Source organism: Lissotriton helveticus, chromosome 1_1 (assembly GCF_964261635.1).
Source record: "Lissotriton helveticus chromosome 1_1, aLisHel1.1, whole genome shotgun sequence".
NCBI classification, from domain to species: domain Eukaryota; kingdom Metazoa; phylum Chordata; class Amphibia; order Caudata; family Salamandridae; genus Lissotriton; species Lissotriton helveticus.
In genome coordinates, this window is record NC_136057.1 from 68587532 (window position 1) to 68606446 (window position 18915).

At 46.0% G+C, this 18915-nt stretch overlaps 1 protein-coding gene across 2 annotated transcripts in view; it reads right to left on the reverse strand.

The window, feature by feature from the left end:
- Positions 1-486: 486 nt before the first annotated feature.
- Positions 487-18915, reverse strand: part of LOC144827495 (uncharacterized) — a 60385-nt gene continuing 41956 nt past the window's right edge. For both annotated transcript variants that reach the window (XM_078685853.1, XM_078685802.1), the window contains one exon: positions 487-6518. In XM_078685853.1, coding sequence (XP_078541979.1) covers positions 3295-5160 — 1866 coding nt within the window. In that variant the 5' untranslated portion in view covers positions 5161-6518 and the 3' untranslated portion in view covers positions 487-3294. The remainder of the gene's footprint in view (positions 6519-18915) is intronic.

Sequence of the window (18915 nt, forward strand, 5' to 3'; positions counted from 1 at the left end):
TGCCTGCTGCTGAGACTCCTCCTTTTGGCGAGCGCTGGATCATTGCAAGGACGAGGTAGCATTCACTGGAATTTTTATGAAAAATGTAGACTTGTTACAAAACTGGCGATTTCTTTTTTGCACATCGCTAAATCCTGGAGGGTCTGAATGACAATGCTCCCAAATATAATCATGCCCTGTGGGAAACAGTGGCCCAAACTCTGCCGGCGAACACAAGCTATTCAGGATAGATGTGTTGCAGCAAAGTCTGTACTTTGTTGTGACTTGGACATAGGCGATTGGCATGAGTGTGGAACTATAGTGCATTGCCAAGATTAGGTCTATATGGTTCTCTAAAGATACCCGAGCATCGTTAATGGACAAGCTATTCGATGGCTCTCGCCTTTTAAGCAAAAAAGTGGACAAGGCCCCAGGTCCTTTGGTCTGTCTGCCTCTGCCACGCAATTTCATCACAAATCTCGTCCCCTTTTGGTGACTAGGGTTTTTCTATACTGCCAGTGCCAGACCCTGCTGCAAACCCAACAAGTCTCCCAGTTCTTTCAAAGCCATGGCACATAAAGGCAAAGTCCAGGACATCATTCCACTGCTGCTACAACTGGTGCAGCTGCAAAACCTCTTTGTGTCCCTCCAGACACTGACTCACGCTATTGTAGGCAGTATCCAACAGTTTCCCCAGTGAATTAGATTATGCCAGTGGCAGACCCCTCTCCCTATTCCACCCAGACTTAACAGTGGCGACGGATGTATTACTTCTGGGTTGGGAAGGCCATATCGGAGACAGAGACTAGGGAACCCTCGTCACCGGCAGAGACCCAACTCCACAACAAGCTGTTGGAGTTGCAAGCATTTCACTTGGCGGTGAATGTCTTCCTGTCCACCATCACAGGATGGCTGGAGCAGCTTCTCACAGACAAGACAGTCAATGATAATGGTCTCATCAAGAAGTGTCACACAAACGTGTTTGACAGCGAGCCGAGGATTCACTGGCTGCAGTTGTTTGATTTGACGAACGGGCGCTGGAACTGCTCAGTTGAATTTGACTTCCTCCCAGGTACGCTGCCCCGAGATACAGAAGAATCCTTACTCGGTTGTATTGAATATAGTTGAGAAGCATATTGGAGAGGCCATCCTGATGAGACCATGGTAATTATATTTCATATAAATTATATCTTCTAAGAATCGCCTTTGCATAACTTTTATTGTACAAAAGTATTTACAGCCCTGTTTCTGTGTGCAAAATGTGGATTCAGACTGTTTTATCATCATATCACTTTCATCTTGAGCACTGCGCAGTCATCACTCAACAATTTATATATACACTTGCTGCTGAGAATACAATTAGAATTTTCGGAAATGAAAAGGCCTCATCTGAGTTCTAATCTTGATAAAAATGGTGAATTAATATCTGCCCAGGGCCTGCATATGTGATACAGACCTGTGAGATAATTAACTCATTGACTTCTGTATTTGTTCACAGTGCGCATGGAAAGTGCTTCTATGCGTCTAGGCTACTCACTTCTGGAGCAGAATGACGTCGACACTGAGCTGCATGATGTCTCCTACTGCACGCAGCAGGACTGCTTTAAAGTTTGAGAATCCAATCTGGCGTGTGGGAAATATTCACAAGGTGAGGAATCTGTAGATAAAGGAGTATCCACCAGAAAGAGCGTTACCGAAGGCACGTAACTGGTTTGTTATGTTTTCCTGCTGTTGTATATTATCTAATTCCGGGTGGTGAACTCCGCTTGCAGAGTTTCCCGTCCTCCACGGAGCTCGCGGAGTTCCTAAAAACTCTGCACCGTGGAGCGTAGCAAGGTTTTTTTTCACGCTCGCGCTCGCCAAGGTCTAGGCCTAGTTGGCGAGCAAAAATAACTTCCTGGCGAGATTCGTTATCGGATTTCTCAATGCGAGTGGTCGCGGCATGTCACTACCTCTCGCGTTGAGAAAGCTGCCGCTCGAGTAGAAGCAGCTGCACCCTCTTGCGCTGCACATGGTGCCATTCACGATTAATTTTACAGGGCATGACAAACAATCGGAGCTTAAAATCACCACGAACGGCATGACCCCAACACACTCTGCAGCTCGTAGAACTCCACGTAGAGTGGCAGAGTTTTTTTTTACACTTTGCGGAGTTCTTCATTGAGGCTTAATCTTATCATGAAAATCAAGATTTCAGTCATATGTTAAGAAACAAGGTGAGTAGAAACCTTTTGGGTGGAGAAAAAAGACATTAATATTGTGAATTTTTTGGTAATTAGTTGATTTTTGCAAGTACTAACACTTCTCTGTGTCAAGTAAAGACCTTGAGAGTTTTGTAACTTTCAGATACTTAAATTGTGGATTTTGTTGCAATTAAAACATTTTCAAGACCTGAAATTTCTTGGAGGTTGCATGCGGGCAGCCTAAGTTATCCTGCAAGAGTTTATTGATGAATCCTATTGCAACTACAATATGTGCTCTCTCATCTAAAGTCAGGTTGTTAAAGCTTTTCTGCAACTCAAGATATGCAAGATACGCAGTACCTCGAATTTGCTGGCCTTCAGGAAGGGCCTTAAAACTTGGTTGTTTGCCCTTTAGATTCCCCCTCTTCTTAGTTGACCCTGCTCTTCTTATCTTTGTGTTGTGTTTGTCTTTCTCAGGCTGTCAATAAAGCGCCGGGACACTCTTTTTGAGTAGCCGTGCGCTAAAAAAGACATAATTAACATAACATAACATAACTTACTTTTCACCTGGTGTGAATGCATTTCTCATGTTTAGTGAGATCTCCTTTCTGAGTAAAACGTTTCTGGCTTTCCCCTCATGTATAAGGCTTTAGTCCAGTGTGACTTCTCTTATGTAAAGTGACATTGTATTCGTGTTTAAACATTATCTGACATTAGGAACACACATAAGGCTTTTTTCTCCCGTGTGAGTTCGCTCATGACAAGTGAGAAGTAATTTGTCACCAAAACTTTGCTTGCATTTCGAGCACTCATAAGGTTTTTCCCCAGAGTGGGATATCTCTTGAAGCATAACTCTGTCTTTCAGATTCAAGCTTTTATGGCATAAGGATTTTCTCTAGTGTGGAGTTTCTCATGGTGAGATAGCGTTTTTCTCTGCAGCTTTTCTGGCATTCAGAGCACTCATAAGGTTTTTCAGCAGTATGGAGTCGCTTATGGTTAGTGAGGCTGTGCCAATCAAATAGGAATTTCTGGCATTCACAGCGTTGGTAATGTTTTATCCCTGTGGGCGTCTGCTCATGTAGTGTGAGTTTGCGTTTAAAATTGAAGCTTTTCTGGCATTTGGAGCACTGAATCATTTTTGATGGTGAGTTTTCTTATGGTGCCTGTAACCATATCTACCTCTGAATCTTTTCTGACATTTGGAGCACTGATAATGTTTTCCCCCAGTGTGGATTCTCACATGTTCATTGAGATTAGATTTTTGGCTGAAACATTTCTGGCATTCAGAGCACCTATAAGGTTTTTCCCCAGTGTGGGTTCTTATATGCTGAGTGAGATGGATTTTTCCACTGAAACACTTGTGGCATTCAGAGCACTGATAAGGTTTTTCCCCAGTGTGGGTTCTTTTATGTTGAGTGAGATTGCCTTTTACACTGAAACATGTGTGGCATTCAGAGCACTGATAAGGTTTTTCCCCAGTGTGGGTCCTTGTATGTTTAGTGAGTCTTCTTTTGTCACAGAAACATTTCTGGCATTCAGAGCACTGATAAGGTTTTTCCCCAGTGTGGAATCTCAAATGTGAAGTTAGAAGTGATTTATCTTTGAAATCTTTTGGGCATTCAGAGCACTGGTAAGGTTTTTCTCCAGCGTGGAATCTCAAATGTGCAGTTAGAAGTGATTTATATTTGAAATCTTTTGGGCATTCAGAGCACTGATAAGGTTTTTCCCCAGTGTGGATTCTCACATGTGCAGTTAGAAGGGATTTAAATTTGAAATCTTTTGGGCATTCTGAGCACTGATAAGGTTTTTCCCCAGTGTGGGTTCTTCTATGCTGAGTGAGACTGAGTTTGTTTATGAAACATTTCTGACATTCAGAGCAATGATAAGGCTTTTTCCCAGTGTGGGTTATTGTATGCCGAGTGAGCATGCTTCTTTCACTGAAACATTTGTGGCATTCAGAGCACTGATAAGGTTTTTCCCCAGTGTGGGTTTTTATATGCTGCGTGAGATGCCATTTTTCATTGAAACATTTCTGGCATTCAGAGCACTGATAGGGTTTTTCCCCAGTGTGGTGTTTTGTATGCCGAGTGAGCAAGCTTCTTTCACTGAAACTTTTGTGGCATTCAGTGCACTGATAAGGTTTTTCCCCTGTGTGGATTCTTATGTGGCGTGTGAGACTATTTTTTACATTGAAACATTTCTGGCATTCAGAGCACTGATAAAGTTGTTCTACAGAATGGGTTATTGCATGTCGAGAAAGACTTTCTTTGTTACAAAACCTTTCTTGGCATTCAGAGCACTGATAAGGTTTTTCCCCAGTGTGGAATCTCAAATGTGCAGTTAGAAGTGATTTAAGTTTGAAATGTTTTGGGCATTCAGAGCACTGATAAGGGTTTTCCACAGAGTGGGTTAATGCATGTCGATATAGACTCCGTTTGATACTAAACCTTTTCTGGCATTCAGAGCACTGATAAGGTTTTTCCCCAGTATGGATTCTGATATGCTCAGTGAGATAAGATTTACTGCTGAAACTTTTTTGGCACACTGAGCACTGAGAGAGGTTTTTCCCAGTGTGGATTCTCATATGTTCAGAGAGATAAGATTTACGCCTGAAACTTTTTTGGCATTCAGAACACTGGTAAGGTTTTTCCACGGAGTGGGTTAATGCATGTCGATAAAGATGCGGTTTGATACAAAACCTTTTCTGGCATTCAGAGCACTTATAAGGTTTTTCCCCAGAGTGGATTCTCATATGGTCAGTGAAATAAGATTTACTGCTGAAACTTTTTTGGCATTCAGAGCACTGGTAGGGTTTTTCCCCAGAGTGGGTTAATGCATGTTGATATAGACTCGCTTTGATACTAAACCTTTTCTGGCATTCAGAGCACTGATAAGGTTTTTCCCCAGTGTGGATTCTCATATGCTCAGTGAGATAATATTTACTGCTGAAACTTTTTTGGCACTCTGAGCACCGAGAGAGGTTTTTCCCAGTGTGCATTCTCTAAAATTCAGTGAGATGAGATTGATGGCTGAATCTTATTTGGCACAGGTAACTTATTTCCCCAACTTGGGTTATTTTGCTTTGATTGAGGCGGGTTTGAACACTGAATTTGTTCTCACAGCACGTGATTTTATAAGGTGTATTCCTAGAGTTACATTTAGCTTTCTCTTGCTTATATGCCACGGTACGAGTGAACCCGATTTTAGAGTTGGGCTTGTTTAGATAATGTTCAGTATTTATCTGTAAAAGAAATTGTGTGTAATCGTCTTAACACTTTAATTGAGCAAAATATGTCTAGAAGCAGCCCTGTAACACCTGTCGAAATGTTTCTAGCAGATGATAGTCTTTAGGTTATAGCCTCTCCGGCAGCAACTTATTTTGTGACTGAAGTTTTTCTCAAAACTATTTGTATAGGTTCTTAGCAATGCAGTGATAAGGTGTTAGTCTGATATTTAATGATTAAACTGAGAAGTACCTTTTTACACTGACATAATGGCAGTAACGGAGAACATTAGAAAATGCACAGTACTATTGTGGCTCACAAGTCGCAGAACATCAGTTAATTTTACCCTTTCTATGTTTGGTGTAAGGTGTAGTTCTGAAGACGAGGAATAATTTACATTAGCTATAGCGCAACAGTGCTCATTTAATCAGTTTTTACATATAACTCCTGCACAACAGATAATGTTGAGGCGATTTACATAGAATTACAGAACAGTACACATTAAAAAGGAAACAATGTGAGATGGCCATGAAAACAACAAAGTGGTGGATTTTTAAGGTTTTCGCCAGAGTGAGCAGAGTGGGTCGAGGTGTTATATCCCGAGGCAGATAGTCTCAAACTTGAGTAACTGGTTAAAAACGGTTGTTGAACAGAGGCGATTTTCCAATCTTTTGGTTGTTAATGTGTCAGCTTCTGAGTCTTCTTTCAGAGTCTTTTCTTTGATGGTTTGCAGAAGAAACCTTTTGTTATATCTTTATTTTATGCAGTGTGTGCTTCCTCTCTGAAATTACATGATGCTTTAGAAGAACGTTATTCTGTCATGCTGAGGTAATTTGTCTTTCTGATAATATTTCAGATGAGGATGGTGTGATTGGTCTTTCTGGGATTATTTCTGATGCTGTGTGCACAGATATGGCTTTGCTCTGGGTTAATGAAATGCTAAATTAGAGACTTCACTTACAGGTATAGTACTTTCCTCAGCTCCCACTTCCTCGCCACACCTAGATTCTGGAAATTGTTTAAACTTAGAATGCTGAATGTCCTTCAGTTTTTCAAAATAATCCTTCTTATGGCACTAACATTCAGTTGCCTGGTGCTAAATCTTGCTTTCTTCGTCCGTAAATTCAATCACCTATAGTATTAAAATTAAATAGTTAATACATAATACATGTACATTTCCCCAAATATAATTTACAAGCCATATCAATGCAGAATTGCAGAATTTTGAAAATGTTGAGCTGTTCTTCAGACAGAACAGACTGTAGAATGGTAGCCTGAGAGTACTTGGATGTAGGAGTCAGGATTTGTAGAATTTCCAACATTTTATTAAGATCACAAAGGATACATGTACCCTATGGACTTGTAACATAGAATCCCAAAGGCAGATATTAAAGTCATATGGACTGGCACCAAACAGATATTTAAAAAAGAATCCTATTAATTTATTTTTAATGTAGATTTTTGAGATGGGAATTTCCCCTCCACGGACAACAGGTGTTTTCCCCTGCCCTGAGTTACCACCTACCTGTATCTGGTACCCTGACTTTTGAGTTCTGGCCTCTGCCGCACGCAAATCTATTGTGTGTTGCAAGGACTATGCCTAGACCTATCCCTCAACTACGGTCCAGAGTATGAATCAAGGGCAATGAAATTAAGGTGTACTTTCATGTGTCAGATAGTTACTAACTGGTAGTATACGCCGGAGCGCGTGTATCGCTTTGACCCTCGACTTAGCGATCTGTTGTTGGAGGGAGTGCGGGGAGAAAGGAACATTGGAACACATCCTCTGGAGTTGCACCCACATACAGCCATACTGGTCCCAAGTACTGGATGAAATAGATCTTCACTTAGAAACTCGGCTCCCTCGTTTTCCCTCCTATATCCTCCTGGGCCTGCCTAACCCATTGATGTATCCACTTAAATCCCGAAGGGGACGACTAATAGCGAATGCCATAGGGGCGGCTTTGCAGAACATCTTGATCCCCTGGCGCACCGCCCAAATCCTTACACTCTCCGGCTGGCTTCAGCGGCTTTGGATGATACTGGGTATGGAGAAACTCACGCTCACACTGGCTGGTAGGGGGTCGGAGTTCCCTGAGTTGTGGCGACCCTTCTTGACACTCCTGGTGTCCGAATTTCGAGAGTTGACATGCCCCAGATATCTTCGACTACTGCGTCTCCCAGACACGCAGATTCCTAGTGACAGTTCCACGAAAATTCATACAAGACGACGCTGATCAGGGCGTAGCCTTCCCCTTTATCCCTTCCAATTTTAAGTTTTTCGGTGGACAAGAGACAGGTGCGTGGGGGGTTAGTTTGGGAAATTCTTTATTTGTTCTTCTCTTGTTGATTCTGTTGGCCCGCTCCATGCTTCTTGCCTGTGGTAATGTTATACATTGCGACCTTGTGGTCTCCTTTGCATTCTGTCGTGGGAGCTGAGGGTCCTGTTTTCCTGTTTTTCTTCTGTCTAAAAATTAATAAAGATTTAAACCATAAATATTTGGGCGTGTTTATTACAAGGGAGCCACAGGCAGGAACATACTTCAGAAATTAGACCGGCTTTGCTGGGATGCCCCACACTTGCGGACGCTCCCGCTCTCCTTACTGGGCCGGGTGATCCTATTTAAAGTGATGACCCTTCAGGGTCTCCTGTACATCGTGCAAAAAACATCCTTTAAGATCCCACCAGACATTTTCTTTCAAAAGGTAGACTGAGAACTTTGGCTCCTGATGTGGGATGGCGGCGCTTCGCGCTAAGTAAGGTGCAGAGGGGAGTTTAAGGTGGACTGGCGGTCCGGAGCATTCTCAAGTGTTACTGGGCCACGCAACTGATGGCTGTCAACAACTGGGTTTTTGCGGACCGTGAGGATCCTGCTTACAGGGTAGATAGATTGGCCATGGGCAAGAGAGGTTACTCCACTCCGGTGCTGTATCGATGAACGTATGAGTGCACTCTACCTACTCATACCCAAACAGTGGTAAGGGTGTGGAGAGAGGCTACCAAGTGTTTAGGCTGAGAAGGTAAGCTGACTGAAATTACTCCACTGTATGATAGTGATCTCTTAAGTGCAGTGGGAGGATTGCAGGGCTTCACAAAATGGGAATTGATTAGCTTAGAGCGGCCGTGCGATGTGTGGAGGGGACAGGCGTTTGTGTCCTTCACGATCCTACAACAAAAGTATGAATTAGGTGACTAAAACGGTTCTGACATTTGCAGGTGGGTCACGCTCTGCAAGGTCACATCTGGGAAGGGGGGAAGTTGCCTGATGCATCCCCACTGGAGGACCAGCTGCTAACTAATCCCCTGACCGAAAAAGCCATCTCAACCATCTATAGGAAGTTGATCTACAATTCTCTGGATCCCTTGGGGATGTTTCAGGCGGCCATTCACCAACTTTTGTGTTTTTCAAAAACAAGCTTCCAAGTTTGTTTTTAAAAACCAATAACTAATGTGTGTGTGTGCGTGTGTGGGTGTACTTGTAAAGCGCACTGCGACTCCATGGAGTATCCTGGCGCTGAAGACCGCTGGGGAACCCGTCCTGGTTTTCCCTGTGAGATGGTCCCTTTCTGGGTATCTCCAAGGTGAAACCAGGCATCCCCGGCGTCTGTGGGGGGCCTTTGTAGAGATGAGGCCAGCTTAATGCCCAGAGATGCCGAGTGTGTTCCCTGGTTAGAGTAGGCACCGAGGCGAGAATTATCGAGTCCGTTTTGACCCTGGTCCACGACCCTGCCGCGTCGGGAATTGAACCCTGGTCCCGGGCCGTTCTCTGCTTACGGGTCTGCCGCCTCTAACCAGTGAGCCACACCACTCCACTCACACCCTCACAACTTTCTCCCTGATTAATTTACTCCCAGGAAGTGGGAATCATTTAAAAAGAAATTCTCATCACGACTGCCAGGTATTCCCTGGTGGTCCTGAATAAGAGAAAAATACATCAGACAGCCTGATCTAAAAAGGAATGGTCGTCCGATGTATTTACACGGATGCCACTCAAGTAAGGCTGGACACATGACAATCCACCTGACTTGCACTAGGTCAGGCAGACCATCCGTTTGTTGGACAGGGTACTACACCACGCTTGTGAAGGAGTACCCTGCTCACCAAACTCTAAATCAAGACCTTTATCTTGTCTGTGCTATGCATGTATCTCTAGGTCCGCTTCATTATGTCCATCAGTCTTTGTATTATCTACCTGTTATTGAGGCGTGTGTGTTTAGTACAGGTTTAATCTTATGGTGTGTGTGGGTTTATTTGAACCCTGTGGTTTAATCTGCACTTGTTGCTTATGCGGTGTTATGTGGTGTTGTCACACCCTTTTAATTATAACAAGCATTTGCAATGCAATAGGTCTTGCATTAGGAAAGTTTGAGCTATTGGTATTGTAAATGACACATTTTTTATTCATGTGTTGGTTTTGAAAATAGCGTAATTAATAGCTTTGTCATTTACAATGTCAATAGTTTTAAGTTTTGCAAATGTGACACCTATAGCATTTGTAATGCAATATGTGTTGTATTTACGTGACTTAGATGTATTGATATTACAAATAACAATGGCTTTTCATTTTTTTAAATAATTAATACTCAAGTAAAAGTTATTGTAATTTATAATGGCAATTGCTTAAACTTTTGTAAATAACTTTTGTGAAGATTATGTTCAGTGTATTTTATTGTGACGAAAATCCAAGAACAGAAGTGAAATATTAACATCTTTTTGTGACATTTGTAATAAAGTTTGAAACATTGAGAGAACATATTTGAGCTAGTTGTTGAATTGTTGCACAGATTGCTGCTGTGGTGGCGCTGAGTGATGTTTTGGTGGCGCAGAGTGATGCTGTGGCGTTCAGTGATGCTGTGGTAGCACATAGTGATGTTGTGGTGCCCCTGAGTGATGCTGTGGTGTTGCTGAGTGATGCTGTGGTGATGCGATAGATAGATAGAGGGAGTGCGATAGATAGAGTGAGGATGATAGATAGATAGAGGGGGGGCGATAGATAGATAGAGTGAGGGCGATAGATAGACAGATAGAGTGAGGTCGATAGATAGATAGAGTGATGGCGATAGGTAGAGTGAGTGCGATAGACAGATATAGTGAGGGTGCTAGGTAGACAGATAGATAGAGTGAGGGCGATAGATAGAGTGAGGGCGATAGATAGATAGAGGGCGATAGATAGAGTGAGGGCGATAGATAGAGTGAGGGCGATAGATAGAGGGCGATAGATAGAGTGAGGGCGATAGATAGACAGATAGAGTGAGGGCGATAGATAGAGCGAGTGAGGGTGATAGATAGAGTGAGGGCGATAGATAGATAGAGTGAGGGCGAAAGATAGATAGAGTGAGGGCGATAGATAGAGTGAGGGCGATAGATAGAGTGAGGGCGATAGATAGAGTGAGGGCGATAGATAGAGTGAGGGCGATAGATAGATAGACAGAGTGAGGGCGATAAATAGACTGAGTGAGGGCGATAGATAGATAGCTAGAGTGAGGACGATAGATAGAGTGAGGGTCGTTAGATAGAGTGAGAGCGTTAGATAGAGTGAGGGCGTTAGATAGAGTGAGGGCGTTAGATAGAGTGAGGGCGTTAGATAGAGTGAGGGCGTTAGATAGATAGAGTGAGGGCGAAAGATAGATAGAGTGAGGGCGATAGATAGAGTGAGGGCGATAGATAGATAGAGTGAGGGCGATAGATAGAGTGAGGGCGATAGATAGTGTGAGGGCAATAGACAGAGTGATGGCGATAGATAGATTGAGGGAGGGCGATAGCTAGATAGAATGAGGGTGATAGATAGAGTGAGGGCGATAGATAGAGTGTGGGCGATAGATAGAGTGAGGGCGTTAGATAGATAGAGTGAGGGTGAAAGATAGAGTGAGGACAATAGATAGATAGAGTGAGGGCGATAGATAGATAGAGTGAGGGCGATAGAGTGAGGGCGATAGATAGAGTGAGGGCGATAGATAGATAGACAGAGTGAGGGCGATAAATAGACTGAGTGAGGGCGATAGATAGATAGCTAGAGTGAGGGCGATAGATAGAGTGAGGGCGTTAGATAGAGTGAGGGCGTTAGATAGAGTGAGGGCGTTAGATAGAGTGAGGGCGTTAGATAGAGTGAGGGCGTTAGATAGAGTGAGGGCGTTAGATAGAGTGAGGGCGTTAGATAGATAGAGTGAGGGCGAAAGATAGATAGAGTGAGGGCGATAGATAGATAGAGTGAGGGCGATAGATAGAGTGAGGGCGATAGATAGAGTGAGGGCGATAGATAGATAGAGTGAGGACGATAGATAGAGTGAGGGCGATAGATAGATAGAGCGAGGGCGATATAGAGTGAGGGCGATAGATAGAGTGAGGGCAATAGACAGTGATGGCGATAGATAGATTGAGGGAGGGCGATAGCTAGATAGAATGAGGGCGATAGCTAGATAGAATGAGGGCGATAGCTAGATAGAATGAGGGTGATAGCTAGAGTGAGGGCGATAGATAGAGTGAGGGCGATAGAGTGAGGGCGATAGATAGAGTGAGGGCGATAGATAGATAGAGGGCGATAGATAGATAGACAGAGTGAGGGCGATAGATAGACTGAGGGCGATAGATAGATAGCTAGAGTGAGGGTAGTAGATAGAGTGAGGGCGTTAGATAGAGTGAGGGCGTTAGATAGAGTGAGGGCGTTAGATAGAGTGAGGGCGTTAGATAGAGTGAGGGCGTTAGATAGATAGAGTGAGGGTGAAAGATAGATAGAGTGAGGACGATAGAGTGAGGGCGATAGATAGATAGAGTGAGGGCGATAGAGTGAGGACGATAGATAGAGTGATAGATAGAGTGAGGGCGATAGATAGATAGATAGATAGTGTGAGGGCGACAGTCATGTCCAAGTCATTAGATATGTTCCAAACTCCAGCCAATCAGGCGACAGCACCCTCTAGAACCTTCTCCTCAGAGGCTCAGGCTCGCCAAGGAGAAGAGGGGAGCCTCTGAGGGGAGGTGGGTGAGTCACATGTAAATCTATGAAAGATATCAATACTGGAGAAGCACAGTTTTCCGGTAAGTAACTTGTGTTCTTCTCCAGTATTGGGGTATCTTTCATAGATTCACATGCTTGAATCAGAGTAGATAGCAGTAATTCGAGAACTGTGCATAGTAAGCCATAAGTACATTGTAAACAGAGTACGACAGAATACATATACTTATATTACAGTATAGCAGTAAACATGGGCATATCTGCAAAAGCAGAAATATATACATATATACAATGTGTGCAGGAGGAGGTAAGAAACAGAGGCTCACCTTACTTAAAAAGATTACGTAGCACCGCTTGCCCAACAGCTGTGTCAGCATTGTTGGTAGCTTCCAGACAGTAGTGCTTGGTCGCAGCTCTGCAAATCTGATGCAGAGGCACACCAGCAAAGAGAGAAGTAGAAGAGGAGACTGCTCTAGTAGAGTGTGCTTTAATCGTTGCATGAAGTGGGCCTCTCTTTGCTTTTGGGGGCACTTGCTAAAGCAACACTCACCGCTGGACCCAGGGACACACGGAGGCACAAGCCAGCTGACAGCTTCCCCCGCCGCCGAAGACCATTCCGGCCGCCGAGTGGGGACGAGCTGCGCCTCACGGGACCACAACTCCCAGCGTTCCTAGCGCCACCTGCCTGACCGGGAAGCCGCCTCCTCACGCCTGCTGCTTCCGCCCGGAGGCGCTTAAACACCAGCAGCACCTCCGGGGGAGTGGGGGCCTCTCTTTGCTTTTGGGGGCACTTGCTAAAGCAACACTCACCGCTGGACCCAGGGACACACGGAGGCACAAGCCAGCTGACAGCTTCCCCCGCCGCCGAAGACCATTCCGGCCGCCGAGTGGTGACGAGCTGCGCCTCACGGGACCACAACTCCCAGCGTTCCTAGCGCCCCCTGCCTGACCGGGACGCCGCCTCCTCACGCCTGCTGCTTCCGCCCGGAGGCGCTTAAACACCAGCAGCACCTCCGGGGGAGCGGGGGCCTCTCTTTGCTTTTGGGGGCACTTGCTAAAGCAACACTCACCGCTGGACCCAGGGACACACGGAGGCACAAGCCAACTGACAGCTTCCCCCGCCGCCGAAGACCATTCCGGTCGCCGAGTGGGGACGAGCTGCGCCTCACGGGACCACAACTCCCAGCATTCCTAGCGCCCCCTGCCTGACCGGGACGCCGCCTCCTCACGCCAGCTGCTTCCGCCCGGAGGCGCTTAAACACCAGCAGCACCTCGGGGGGAGCGGGGGACTCTCTTTGCTTTTGGGGGCACTTGCTAAAGCAACACTCACCGCTGGACCCAGGGACACACGGATGCACAAGCCAGCTGACAGCCTCCTCCGCTGCCGAAGACCATTCCGGCCGCCGAGTGGGGACGAGCTGCGCCTCACGGGACCACAACTCCCAGCATTCCTAGCGCCCCCTGCCTGACCGGAACGCCGCCTCCTCACACCTGCTGCTTCCGCCCGGAGGCGCTTAAACACCAGCAGCACCTCCGGGGGAGCGGGGCCCTCTCTTTGCTTTTGGGGGCACTTGCTAAAGCAACACTCACCGCTGGACCCAGGGACACACGGAGGCACAAGCCAGCTGACAGCTTCCCCCGCCGCCGAAGACCATTCCGGCCGCCGAGTGGGGACGAGCTGCGCCTCACGGGACCACAACTCCCAGCGTTCCTAGCGCCCCCTGCCTGACCGGGACGCCGCCTCCTCACGCCTGCTGCTTCCGCCCGGAGGCGCTTAAACACCAGCAGCACCTCCCGCGTCGTGGGACGAGCGCGGGCGACGCCGGGCTGAGCCCGGGCAGAGGGCGAGCCGTCTGTGGCCATCCGGGGACGACCAGGGACGGGACGGGCCACCCCCCTTGGTCCTGCGGAAAGGTATTGTAGTAACTGACACCCACATCCCTGAAGCCCACATACAGAAAGATTGAGGTACTGGTGAAAAAGACTGTAAAAAGAACACTGAAAATCGCCAGGTGTTAATGTGGACATATCAGGGGATTTTGTTTTAATTAGATTGGTTATAATTGCCCCAAGTTCAACAGGAAGAGGGAAGGAATAATCTATATTGCGAATTGTAAACTATGGCTACTAAACCTAAAACTCGATCGACAAAGAGCAAATTAGGAAACCCCCTTAAACCAAAAAACTCTGGCCCAGAGCGTAGAGACGTACCAGCCCATAAAGCCACTCCGACGGTCATTGACCTAATGTTACGCAAGGTTGCAGGGAATATAGAGCGTGCAGAGAGACGTATATCAATGACTCCCTGCCATTGACACCTACACAAACTGAGGAACTAAGCCCCGCTGACACGTTAGATGTAGGTAGCCGGGAAAACTCATTAGACGCAGTCCCCTGTGCACAATTAGCAGTAGAGGAAGAAGCATCTATAAATATAGATACAAACACAACACCTAAACTACTAACTAAAAAGCGTCAAAACAAGAACCGGCAAACAAGGACCAGGAAAAAGACTAATAAGTGTAGCAAGCCAAAAGACATAGAGGATGAAGTCCTAATAATAGAACCCAAAGACCCCCCAATCCCCCCAAGGTGGCTTGACTCCATAATTCTAGATCTACAAAAGCACCTGGAGGCATTTATAACTAGTCAAATTAAACCACTAGTGAGTAAAATAGACAAAATAGCTAACAAATTGCAGAGACAGGGCAAGGCAAGGGAATCCCCAATAGACAAACATATAGATAAGGGGGTACCAACAAACAATAATTTCCCAGTCCAACTACCCTTAGCATCAAATAACTGTGTTAGCTATGATCAATGCACCATCGCCCAGGTGCATGTTGCGCCCGAAGGGGTAATTGAAGACGGGGGGGAGAACAAACACACATGGATACACGGATAGAAACAAAATTCAAAGACAGGGTCTAGGAGTGCAAAGGCAGCCAGATACCACTGTCACCCCACATCAGACAAATAATCAGCAACAAAATAGTGAGCAAAATGCTAGAGCTCAAGGTCCCCTTTTATGCGTAAACCTACCCCCGGAAGCAAGCCCCTTTGTTGTCATTTTCACTGGGGTACCAGGGCTCAGACGGGGGCAGAGAGAAACCTATAACGAACATAAACAGAAGATCACTACCTGTCTAAATATCCATAGACCCTTGCAGGGAGGGAGAGGGGGGGAAATTTTACATCTAAGAAGGACACAGTGGGTGGGAACCAGAAGGAAAGAAATAGAGGGGAAATGCATCATTGCCAACTTCAGGGACCCGAATCTAGTGGATTATATACCAGCTAATGACAACAGAAATACCACTAGCACGATAAGGACCATGCCACTAGCATATTTTTACCCCAGGAAATTGGTTACACACCAATTAAATTTCCAACAGCCGGGAAGAAGTAGATTCACAGATGGACACGGTCCAAGGCCCACGGAGTATGGCATCCAACCCACAGCATACCAGGGCGGCCCCCAGTGGACAAATAGATATAGTCCCTTACAGTCCCTGGACGAAAACGAATGACTAGAGTCAGGAGATGAGGATAAGGGAGAAAAGATTAGAAGGCAGGATAGAGGGGTGGTAGCGGAGGAAAGTGAAGATAGGCAAAATACTGCAGAATACTTAAACAATAAAGCTAAAGAAAAAGCGAAAGCCGGGATAGAGAGGCTAACTGGCTCATGCCCTTTCCCGCGGGATATGAGCAGGGGGGAAGCGCGGACAGGAAAGCTGAATATTATGTCATGGAACATAGCGGGCTTATCAGGTAAATTTGATAATCCCGACTGGAGGCATGAACTCCAGGGATTCCATATTTTGGCGTTTCAGGAGACATGGGCAGTCAGCTCTGCACCATATCAAATAGAGGGCTACAAGTGCTTTTTTGTGCCCGCACAAAAAGGTAGAGCAGGAAGAGCGAGAGGTGGGCTGGCGCTCTACGTCGATCTAACTCTAGAAGGCAGTTGGATTGTACCAACCTGGACGTCACACACCCTGCAAACTGTAATATTTCAGAGTAGAGGGCTGAGGTTACAGCTTTTTAATGTTTACAACCCTGGACCCATAAAGGGAAAAATCCCGCACTACGTGAGCTAGATGATAGACTCATACAAGAGGCAGAGCTGAAGAAAGGGGGGGGGGGGTACCAATGACATTAGTAATGGGCGATTTTAATTGTCATCTCTGCCCAAATTTGCCCTCGGACTCTCTAGACTGGGATACTTGTCCTCTTAATGATGGGCCACATCTGGAACACAATCAGGAGGGCATACAACTAAATGCAATTATAGAAGCCCACTCACTAGCACATACTATCGACTTAATAGTCCCGGAGGTAGAGGGCACATATGTTCCAACGTTTAAAGGAAGAGGGAGCTCCACTATTATAGACTATATATTGATATCCTCCTTTGCCAAAAATAGAATTGCCAAGGTCAAAACTAAATGGAGTACCTTTAGTGACCATAACCCCCTTGTTATGGAAATTATACACACTTGCGGGGGGGGCAAACTCAAAGGGGGGGGCACCAGCCTCCAACCAATAGACCAGGGAAGGCGACTAAAGTGGGCAAGGATAAATTCCCACAAGTTTTACAAAACACTAGTCCAAAAAGGAAGAAAACAGGTAGAAGACTGTTTGGACCCCCTAAAAGAAGGATTAGAATTAGTGGAGCCATTTACATCCCTGACAAGTCTAGTGGACAAAATGTTGGAAGCCAAAGGGCAGAGGAAGGATTCTAAGAACCCACGGTGGTTCGATAAAAGTTGCTCCAAAGCCTTAAGGGACCTAAAAGCTTGCCTCAAAATCAAACCAAGGAATAAGACAGAAGTGGCCATTTGTAGATTAAACTATAGAACCAAAGTGAAAGAGAGGAATAAGGTGCTACAAGCAGAAGTTTGGGCAGACTTATTATTATTATTATTATTATATATGAGTTTATTAAGCGCGCAGCTACCCGTGGGTTTCCCGGTGCTAGGAGGGCAGAAGTAAAAGAGGGCAAACAGAGGTGCAAGGAACAGGTTACAAAGAAAACAGCCAGGTTTTCACTCCTTTGCGGAACTTAAGATAACATGTTTCAGACCGCAGAGGGATGGGAAGCGAGTTCCAGAGCGAGGGTGCCAAGTAGGAAAAAGAGCGCCCACCAACTCTAGCACGCTTAAAGCGGGGAACTGAGAATCTGCATTGAGTGGAGGATCTGAGAGTGCGGGAGGGACAATATTGATGGACTAAGGTGGATAGATAGTGAGGGGATTTTCCAACTTTGATACGGTGCATAAAGCATAGAGCTTTGAATTTGGACCTAGATTCTATGCGCAGCCAATGCAGGCTGCGCAGGGAAGAGGAAACTGAGGTGGTTCTAGGCAGATTGCAGAGTAAACGGGCAGCCATGTTCTGGACCACTTGAAGCTTACGGGTGACCTCCTTGCAGGCACCCAGAAGAAGTACATTACCGTAGTCCAGCCGCGATGTCACTAAGGCCTGGACCACTGACTTCTGGGTGTCTGGGGGAAGCATCCATGTGATCTTCCTCAGCCACCTGATGATGGTAGTACAGGTGGCTGAGACTTTAACCACATGTTGCCTCATGGATAGCTGATTGTCAAAGAGGACCCCGAGATTGCGTGCAGTTGTTGCTGGGACCGGCAATGGTCCCATTTGCTGAGGCCAATGTTGCGGGCCCCAGAGAGCGGAGTCCGGCCCGAACAGGAGCAGCTCCGTTTTGTCGCCATTCAGCTTCAGTTTGTTAGTCAGCATCCAATTGGCGATGTCAATAAGCCCAGAACGAAGAGAAGAGGAAGGGGAGTGCTGAATAGAAGAAAGAGAAAAAATGATTTGAGTGTCATCAGCGTACGAAAAAATAGATAGTCCAGACTGTTCGGCAAGAAAAGCAAGGGGTCTAACATAAAGGTTGAAGAACAAGGGGCTGAGAATAGAACCTTGGGGGACACCATACGGGGAATTATGAACAGTGGACACCGAAGAGGGGGAGAAGACCTGAAAAGTGCGATCAGAGAGAAAATTGGAGATCCAAGCAAGTACGGAGCCACAGATCCCAACAGACTTCAAGGCAGAAAGAAGGATGGTGTGGGAGACGGTGTCAAAGGCGGCACTCAAATCCAAAAGGATGAGTGCCACCGTCTCCCCTCTATCTACCTGGCGTCTGACTGTCTCCGTGACTCCCAGAAGGGTGGACTCCGTAGAGAAGCCCGCCCGAAAACCTGACTGGGAAGGATGAAAGACGTTCGCTGATTCAATGTGAGTGGTTAGGTGACGGTTGACATGTTTCTCCAGCACCTTCGAGAGGCAGGGAAGCAAGGAGATGGGTCGGAAATTGGCAGGGTTGCTGGGATCAGCTTTAGCTTTCTTCAGAAGCGGAACCACCATCACATGCTTCCAGACGTTAGGGACAGTTGCCTCAATGAGAGAAGCATTCAAGAGAGCCAAGATACAGTCAAGTGAGGCGGAGGCTAGGGTACAAAGAATCTGGGGGGCATGGGATCCAAGGGAGAGCCGGATTTGATCTCTGCCAGCAGTTTCTGGAAGGCAGGCATAGAAATGAGCTCCCACTTA